The 10,372-nt window shown below is 37.1% G+C and overlaps 1 protein-coding gene across 1 annotated transcript in view; it reads right to left on the reverse strand.

Annotated features, from left to right (window-relative positions):
- Elp2 (elongator acetyltransferase complex subunit 2) overlaps window positions 1-10,312 on the reverse strand; it is a 45,337-nt gene extending 35,025 nt beyond the window's left edge. The window contains exons 1-3 of the mRNA XM_010638039.3: window positions 10,101-10,312; window positions 8,164-8,242; window positions 2,125-2,195 (exon numbers count right to left, since the gene is read on the reverse strand). Coding sequence (XP_010636341.1) covers window positions 2,125-2,195; window positions 8,164-8,242; window positions 10,101-10,238 — 288 coding nt within the window. The 5' untranslated portion in view covers window positions 10,239-10,312. The remainder of the gene's footprint in view (window positions 1-2,124; window positions 2,196-8,163; window positions 8,243-10,100) is intronic.
- Window positions 10,313-10,372: the final 60 nt, after the last annotated feature.

A 10,372-nucleotide genomic window follows, 5' to 3' on the forward strand; every position in this document is an offset into this window, starting at 1 on the left:
GGGATGGGAAAGGGGGAAGGGGAAGGGGAAGGAAGAAATTCAAGAAGGAAGGAGAGAGCGAGAAAGGAAGAAGGAAGGAAGGATGGACAGAAGGAATGGGGAGAAGGGGAAAGGGAAGGAAGAAAGAAATTAAAAAGGAAGGAAGGAGAGAGCAAGCAAGCAAGTGAGCATAATCTTTTATATAATTATCCTCATAGAACTAGAGATCTAGAGTGATGTTCATCAGAAAGTTAATTCTACTCAGATTTTATGTAGTTTTTTCCTTCTTCACAGCTTTTTGTATTTACAAAGTTCCTTTACACGACTCTGTATTATCATCCCCTAACAAATCTATTGAAAATGCTCATTTCACTTTTTGAGCAGGGTTATAGTTCAACCATCAGAGAATTTTTTTTAAAATAAACAAGAAACCTCTCACGTTTATCACCTTTTTAAAAAACAATACTCACTGTTCAAAGACCCAAACCTGTCATTACAGCAGCTTAGGATTACTTCCTTTTATCAGTAGTCAAGGTGCACTGAGCATGTGTGCATGTAAATACATTTAAATCCTTCAAGAGGTTACAGTTCCCCCCTCTTTGAATATTCTTATTCCTTTGATGCCTCTTTCATCATCTTCTTTTTCTCCCTCCCTGTATGTCCTCACATTCTCTCTGCTGTGTGCCATCAGATATTGGCTTAGCCTGCAATCCTCTCTATAATGTCAGGCAAAGCTTGGGGCAGCATTGAGGAAAGACTCTTGCAAATCTCAGTCTCAAAAATATTTGAAATACCCATCTCTGAGAGTCTTCTGCCAACGTTAGTCATAGCAGAAGCCAAGTTTACTACATTCCTCCACTTTGATGTTTTCACTCAAGTTCAGGAAGCTCAAATTCAGGAAGCTCTACAGTCCAACTATCACAGCTGCTCTCTGCTTATGAGGGTAATCTGGGCATCTAGCTAGCAATACAAATGACTTCTACAAATGACTATATATCTTCCTTCATATGTGCTGGTTTTTCTCTGTAAAAGCACCTTTCTCCAAGGGCCCTAAAACAGAATCCCATCGTTTTCAATTACTCATTCCCCTGACCATCAGAGAGATTCCCACTTCTCTGACATCTATCCTCTTACTGCCAAACTCATTTTTCCTTTAGAAACATACCAGATTTTGTGTCCTTCCTTTTTTTCTTTTCTAATTTGCCACACTATCATTAGATTGATCTTCTCCTGTGCTTTAGAAAACATCACTGACTTCCAAATGCTGACTAATAAAGAACAAACTTTTAATGCTAGTATTTCAATTTGCACATGACCTCCTGCTCTACTTCTCTAGGATTACTGCCCCCAATGTATAATCTTGTAATATTTCCAAAACTGTCTTCCTCAGCGTTCCAAGGGATGCCAAGACATTTAAGGAGGGATGGGAGTTTCACACACGTAATAATTTTGGGAATTGCTCCTTTTGTCCTACCTGGAATCTCGTCCCTTTAATTTCTCCCAAGATAATCATCCTACATTTAAAACCCAATTCAAAGGCCATCTCTTCCAAACTCTCACAGCACTATGGTTGTGGAGCAGCAAGTTAGCACATTCACCCATGGAATCACCTGTATTTTAGTCATTCACATACATTTTGCCTTCAAAACCATGTACTTCACCTATTTTATGAAGTCTTTGCCTTAACTATATCTTCTGCATGGCAGATGTTCAAATATCTAATGCACTAACCTTTTCACATTTTTGATTAGCAGTAGGAAAAAACCTAACCACCCAGGGGTAGACGACAATCCATACCATGTGCTGGCATGTGTATCATTCAGAATCATGTAGATCTATAGTCAGCTGGCAACAGGTAACCTACTAATACAACAGCACTGATTTTTACTGTCACTGAACTCATAAAGTTCATGAAAAAACAGCTTGAAAATTATTATAAAATAACAGGAAATTCACAAAGATTGGACAGTATATGCAGATGAGAACAGAAATCAGAGGGAGGAGCACAGGAGCTATGAAGTATGGAAGATATAGCATGTGGGTTACAGATGAGCAAAAAGAAGGGAACATCATATAGGAAAAAGAAAGGACAGGAAAAATGAAATTAAAAGACGTTATTTCTTATCATTATAAACATCTACGTACCTGATTATTTTCTATTTCCCAGTGAATCACTTGATTGTCAGATCCTCCAGAAACTAATTCAGTAGAAGAAGCTGAAAAAATTATGTCTCAGTAAATATTTTTATTCATGTGATTCCCCCATCTATTTCTAAAAATTTCAAAGCTATGGAAAACATACAATAACACCCTATATTCTATACTCTTTATATATGTATGCACACACGTTTTCCAAACATTTAAAAATAGGTTGCTCAACAGATGAATGAAGACATGATACATGTATCAGGTGTGAACAAAAAATATGCTTCAGATTTTTTAAAATTACTACAGTAAAAGGCACATTATCATTAACCCGTCAAAATGCTACCCTTAGCACTTTTATTCATCATTCTTGCCAGTTTCTGAAGTAGTTTATTTCTTTCAAATAAACACATTACGGTGTGTTCTTATCCACGTTATTCACTAGATCTGGCAGCATTTGACTTCTGGTTCTTCCTCAAAGTCAAAATGACCAAGAAGGTAAAGCATCAAGGCAGTCGCTTCAGTGCAGTTAAAGTCAGTCATAAAAGAAAACTTCCAGGACTGCATGCAAAAGTGGCAAGAACTAGAACTGAGGCACCAGATTTCTGAGCAGAGGTAACGGCAGGGTGGGAAGAGACTAAGGATTTTTTGAGAAGATTTGCCTGAGTACTGCATTTACTCAGTCCTCCTTGAAGTATTGGGAGTGTGGGTTCGCTTGTTTTCCCCAAAGGTGAGCTGTTTCTGAGCATCTTAGGAAATAAGCACACAGCAAGCTCTCCCAGTGTCTGCACTGGGTTGTGTACAAAGCAAAGTACTACAAATTACACATTCCTATTATACCAAGATTGGCCACAGTAATCCCATCAGTGTGTGCTTGGCTTCAACACAGCTGTCGCTTTGTCTTTGTTCTTCAGGCTTGCATCTGCATGAAGGACCCTTGTCTGCCAGGTAGAGGGTCTCAGGTCTGTGCAGGCTTTGCTTCACTTTGCTCTATTGTTTTTTTTTTCCCATGGGTTCAAACTTCACTTACTTTTATTATTTTGTGTGAAATCTGCTACATTATTTTCATTAGCATATATGTGCAATACATAGTGAATATAAAAAAGTGTCAAGAAAGATGGAATATGTGTGCTTGAATTGGGGATGGGGGATCTTGGGGAGAGTTAATCTCAACATGTCTTTTACTATAATTTAAAAAATGTAAACATTCATCATATTTTCTGATCAATGACATACACAATGAAGTATTATTCAGCCATAAAGAATGAAATCCTATTTGCAAGAAAATGAATGGAACTAGGGGGCTGCATGGAAATTGAAATAAGCCAGACACAGAAATACAGGTATTGTATATTTTTTCTCATATGTATAAGTTAAAAAAAAAAAAAAAGACCTGAAAGTAAAATAGAAACTACAGTACTCACTGGGGAGGAGTCTGGGGGTAGTGTGGAGAGGGCAGAGGCTAGAAGAAGGGTGAACAGACATGACCAACACATGTATGTATAAAAATATTACAGTGAACCCATTAATTTATACAATATGTTAATAATTTTAATAAAAAATAAACTGTGAACATTGTGACTGCTGATCCTCAGACTTTTTCATGTAGCTCCTAAACATTTTCCTACATAATCTCAATGGGTAGTGTGGAGAGGGCAGAGGCTAGAAGAAGGGTGAACAGACATGACCAACACATGTATGTATAAAAATATTACAGTGAACCCATTAATTTATACAATATGTTAATAATTTTAATAAAAAATAAACTGTGAACATTGTGACTGCTGATCCTCAGACTTTTTCATGTAGCTCCTAAACATTTTCCTACATAATCTCAATTATCATACTCAAGAATTTTAATATTGATACAGTACTAGTATATAATATACAGTCCATAGTATGATAACCCAAATTATTCTAGTAATATCACTTGTAGCTTGTTTGAATACAGAATCTAAGGATCACACATTGCACATCTTTGCTATCGCCTTTAATCTGGGATAATTTGTTTCCTCCCTTTTTTGTGACAATAGTGCAGACCAGTTGTTTTACACAGTGTCTCTTAATCTGTACTTCTGATTATTTCCCTTTTAGATTCATGCTAAACACTTTTTGAATGAACATTATATGAGAAAGTATAGTGAGCTACTGCTATCAATCTTGACTTACTTTTGAGATTGGATATATACATCAAAATGGTTCTTTTAATATCTACAATTTCATGGGAAAAAGAAAAGAAACAAGTACCACAAAAAGGGGAAATAATATAAATTTGGTGTGGATTTTCTATTCTTTTTTATTTTTTCTGGTGTATGTGCTACACAGTTAGGGGAGGCAGCTGAGAGATAAGAGCATAATTTAAAATTTCATCTAATAAATAGCATTAGACCTGAACTCACAAGTCCCAGATTCATGTCCTAACTCTGCCACCAAACACCTGTGACCAGGCTTCAGTCTCTTACACATCATAGAAACTGAGCCATTTATTTCCATGATCTTGTTGTCCTTGATACAGTGGCCGGAAAGAGTATCTCAATTACTGTATCTAATGATGGAGCCCTTTTCTTAGAGGAAATCAATCATAATAGTTACAGACTGCAGTGCTATACATGTAATTCATTTTATATAGCCTCTTTTTAATTTTTTAAAATAAATTTTATTTTATCTCATCTCCCCCCCCCATCAAGACCGCTTCTCTCCCTATGTATAAAAGCTTTGTTTCCATTTTTTCCTTCTATTTTCAACCATTTTTAAAGGGAAGATGAAATACACAAAGCCAAATTAATATTTTATAGCAAATTCCTATTCTTAAAATCAAGTAGTTTTTTATGTCATATGGTAGCAATTTAATGTAATACAATTGTGTTTTAACAATTGAATTAACAGCCACCCTGTACTATTTAATGTTTTTTATTAATGTGAAACTTGACTAATCCTGCTTTTCCAACTAAATGACTTATTAAACTTTGTTCAATGTCACAGTAAAATCATAGCAAAGTCTCACAAATTGAAGACATTCCCCACCAAGATCAGAATGTTTTCAATAAATGTTTATAGAATGAAAAATTCAGAATCTATAACAATACTACAGTAGGTATTTTTTTTACAGTAGGTATTTTTAAGATAGTTAAGGAACTTCCATTGGGTTTCCAACATACCAATATGTTGGGCCAGGGATTTAGCTCAGTGGTGCTGCCACCTGCCTCTCAAGTGCAAGGTCCCAAGTTTGATCTCCGGTAGCAAAAAAATAAAATAAAATAAAAGCAACCAATATGTTAATTAAGACTCCTGGAGTCAGAGAATCTTAGGAATGGGAGAGAAATAATGCACAATAATATAGTAATTTTACATTTTTTGGTCTCAGGACTCCACTCTTACATTTTCTAAGAATCCCTCTGCAAGGCAAAGGAAACCACCCATACAGTAGAGAAACAATCTATAGAATGTGAGAAAAATTTTGCAAGCTACTCATCAGACAAAGGACTATAGAGCTGGCGTCGTGGTACACACCTGTGACCCCAGGACTTGGGAGGCTGAAAAGGAGGATTGCTGTAAGTTCAAGGTCAGCCTGGGGGCTACATAGTGAGTTCAAGGCCAGCCTGGACTACATAACAAGACCCTGTCTCAAAAACAAAACAAAACAAAACAAAAACCAGAACAACAAAAACTATACCTAGGATATATAAAAAACTAAGAATAATTAGACCCCCAAATTTAAAGACCCAATTTAAAAATGGGCATCTGAATAGACACTTCTTAGTACAAACAGCCAATAAATACATTTTAAAAAGTTTTACTTATCTCTGGCCATTCGAGAAATGCAAATTTAAATGACACTGAGATTCCATCTTACTCCACAAAGTATGGCTATTGTTGAGAAATCAACCAATAACAAACGCTGGAAAGGCTGGGTAGGGGGCCTTTCTTCATTGTTGGTGGGAGTCTAAATTGATTCAACCAACATAGAAATCAGTATGAAGATTCCTTAAAATCCTAAAACTAGGGCTTGGAGGTGTAGCTCAGTGGCTTGGTACCTGCCTGGTAAGCACAAGATCCTGAGTTTGATCCCCAGTACCAAAAAACAAAACAAAACACCTAAAACTAGAAATTTCATTTGACCCAGGTCTTCCCTTTTGGTTATCTTCCCAAAAGTTAAAGACATCATATCTCAGTGATATATGCATAACCATGTTTATAGCAGCATAATTCATAATAGCTCAATCTTGGAAGCACCCTGTATACCATCCACACATGAATGGATAAGGAAAATGAGGTATTTATACACAATGGAGTACTATCTGCCATAGTACTTGAAGTTTAAACTCTAGCCATTTTGTAAGAAAATGTATGTACCTTGAAAAATCATGTTAAGTAAAATAAATCAGACATACAGGCTTGAATATCTCAAGTTTTCACTTATATGAGAAGCCCAATATATAAAGAACAAAATAAAAAGACAGGCAATAGGGAAAAAAAGAAAATGTCATTATCCAGCATGGACAATGTATCTAAAAGTGTACTCTGATTTCATATTATTGTCTTATGCTTTCTGTTTGTTTTGGTACCAGGGCTTGAACTCAGGACCTTGTGCTTATGAGACAGGCAGCAGAACCACTGAGCTAAATCCCTGACCCAGTCCTATGTGTTTTTTATGTTTTTTAGCCTGCTAGTCTGGGTGTTAATCTGTACTTATGATAAATACCTTGATAAGGATATCATTATTTTATAAAATAAATGAATTTGATGATGGCAAAAAAATTTTTTAAAAGGAGGTAGAAGGGAAGGGGGAACAAAACAAATCGAGATGTGTTATGTACATGCAGCAATTTCTCACAATGAATGTAATCATTATGTATTGTAAACATGCTAATAAAAATTTTAAAATGTATTTATTTTTAACAGCCTTATTCTCAACACATCCTATTTTATTTATGAAAACTGAGGAAGTGTAAAAACTTTTAAAATACAAAAAATTAGGGTGGGAATTTAGCTTACTGGCACTGAGCTTGCCTCGCAAGCACAAGGTTCTGAGTTCAATCCCCAGTACTGGAAAATTAATTAATTAATTAATTAAAAATTCTAAGGATCCCAAAAAGGTTTTGATTATATGGACCATATTACTAATTTAACTATATTAGAAGTTAAAATATAAAAATTTGAAAAATGCTTATTGAACAGTTAACTTTAAAATTATGAGGCAGTGGCGCCACTTGCCTGACAAGCAAAATGTTCTGAGTTCAATTCCTGGTACCAAAAACTAAAATAAAATAAAGAGGAAGCCCAGAATATGTTAACACAAATAATACTTTCATAGGAGTGAAAGAAAGCCACAAATGCATTTCAAAACAAAAAATTCATGAGAGACACTGTTTCATATTTCTGCAAATCTCAATGTCTGATTAGATTATAGCTGGATTTTTATATCTGCTTCTGTATTTAATCTGTCACATTATCACACATCTCATATGGCTGCTAGAAAATTCCACTATATAGCTGTGACAGAATATGAATGAAAACTACGACTAATCTTACTATGAAAATAATTTCGACCCGATAAGAATCATGAACCTCTGATCTAGGCCTTTACACACCTTACTTTTTAGATGGTACTACCAGGTGCAGCAAACCAGATTCAACAGAAATGCAATGTCTTGCCCTTACAAAAAACAATAGATTGTCAGTCACAGAAACAGATTTGGAAGCTGAGTCTTCTAAATACCAGTCTGAGCCTACGTCCTACTTATAGGTTTTTAATCAAAGGCTGTGAGGCTTTTGAGGGGTATAGTAGGGGAGGGGACTGCCATAGTCAAAGGGTGTCTCTGTCTTCACCCTAAACACTGCTGTGTTATCTGTGCTTCAACTGCTACAAACTGAAAAGACAGGTCAGATATTTCACTGGACATACCTTTTTTATTTTATTTTCAAACAAAAAACTGCATAAGGTAATGCTAGGTTAAGAGATAGGTTAAAGTAAAATGATTAACTATTCTTTCTCAGAAAATAACTGAGATCAGCCTTAACAATCAGGTTAATACTTACAGCCGTCTTGTTTACAAATCCACTGTACACAATTGACTCGAGAAGTGTGACCACTCAGGTTGGTAACAACTACCTTTTTCTTAAGAGAAGAAAATAGTAATTAGTACATTTATACTACATAGGAAATAGAAAATTAATAAAACCAGATTTCTGTATTTTTGACAGTAATAAGATTGGAGTTACATCAACATGGTTGCCTCCCTTGACTGGTAAAACTTTTTATTAACTTTTTCACTCACTCTAGATCATTCCTACTTTTAAACATGCTCCACATTCCTCATGTCTTATGTTGTCATTATACTGAGCTCTCAGGTTTGCATCTGCCTAGATCAGCTCACTCTCCCACTGTGTTCACATACTTCTTCCTTCTCACCTTGACACTTTTAAACTAGAGAAGCATCATTTTCCTTGTGTTCTACATGCTTCAGGGACTAACTACTTTTACTATGCTTGCATGAATTTGGGGGGTTTTATTAACAAAAAAACCCTTCAACAGTGGAATTCATAATGATATAAAAATTCATGGTTCACTTTCATGTCATGGGTAATCAGGTGGCAGATTCTTCAGTCCTAGTGAAACAAGATCTTGAAGCCACAACCTCTAAGCTTCTCTTACATATCAGATGCCTGCAAGGTGTTCCAGGGTCCCAACAGATCCTCAGCCTGCTGCTTTTACCAAATCATACATATTTGAGCATCCTTCCTTCACTCACTGCTGAAGATTTTAATTTTAAGACTTCTGTACTTACTTCCTTGCAGCTCTTCTCTCTGTTGTGAACAGCACTGGCTTTATGTCTGCTTATATGCCAATCAGAACTCTCATGGTTGGGGAAAAGGGATACAGAGGCAAATATATAGACTAATATATTTCACACAGGGCTGTGGTTCAGAAACAATTTGCTGTATTCCATTTTCTCTCCCACTAAATTAAATTCCTGAACAGGAAGGGGTAAATACACATTATCTTCTGCCATCATCATCTACTCCATAGAGCACTAGTCCATAGAGTTCTTAACACTAAATAAGCAAAATTTCCAAAACTTCCTTTTAACATCTAACCTGCTCTTATTCCTATATTTAAACACCTAAGCAGTAAATATTTAACAAAAAAGTACTTTTTTTATATGCTTAAATCCCCTAACGTGGCCATTAACAGTAAAAATGTGATGGAAAGCACTGCGACAAATCTGCTACAAAGATGGGCTTTCATCTTTTTTTAAAAAAAAGAGGTTTAATTTGGATCACGTCTACATTTCATCTTTCATTCTGAGACTCCTATTGAGATGCAAGAATAACTTTATCATCCCAGCCAACCAGGAGAAATGATATCACAGGAAAACCTAGATAGCATGCAAAACTACTCACTGGAGAAGTTTGGTAGGGAGAGTGGTAATTTTTGTAAAACTGACAAACTCAGGGAATGGATAACTTCTGCCTTAAAACCAGTGCTTAGGATCCCCATCTCCTATGAGCCTTTCCCAAGTGACAGTCTTTAAACTGCGCATTCTCCTAGATAAAAAATCGATAATATTTCTTTGAAATTCAATACAGATTCTTTAACCAACACTGAGGGAAATACAGAGCTGAGATTCCATCTATGGGATGATGGCTTTAATTCATACCTAAATTTCAATTATTTAAAATCCCAAATTGATACTTGAATAGTGCTACACTTCGTGGAACGGCTTCAGATAAGGATCTCCTCGTCTGGTTTCAGCGTGGGGCTCACATTCCCGGGCAGGACACGGGCCACTGGGACCCCTGACTAGCGACTCGCTCACCGGGGACTCCCTGCAAAGAAAGCTTCCTTCCCCGGGCTGATACACAGCCACCGGCTCTCTGGGCTCTGCCTGGCAATTTATAGCCCCGCCCCCAAGGGTGCCCAACAGGTTCGGCCACTGCAGCACAGGGGATTGGACACTCAGCTATCCTTTTACCTGAGGGTCATAGAGAACCACGGAGCAGGACGTGCCAAAGGCCAGAAGTCCTCCGGGCCCAGGGCTCCAACTCACGGCTCCCCGCACCCGATTCGGGCAGCAAAACACGTGAGCAGCCTCTAGCACAGGCACCACCATGACGCCAGCTGGTCAGCAGCCGAGATCTAAACGCGCACTTCCGCCCAGGGAGCGGAACTACTCCCGCAGCAACCTCTTGGGCGGTGTTAGCGGGTCCGCGCTTCAGAGGAGCTGGGGGCGGGACAGAGGCGCCC

Source organism: Fukomys damarensis, unplaced genomic scaffold (genome assembly GCF_012274545.1).
Source record: "Fukomys damarensis isolate Sample0158 unplaced genomic scaffold, DMR_v1.0_HiC HiC_scaffold_30, whole genome shotgun sequence".
In the NCBI taxonomy this organism is placed as follows: domain Eukaryota; kingdom Metazoa; phylum Chordata; class Mammalia; order Rodentia; family Bathyergidae; genus Fukomys; species Fukomys damarensis.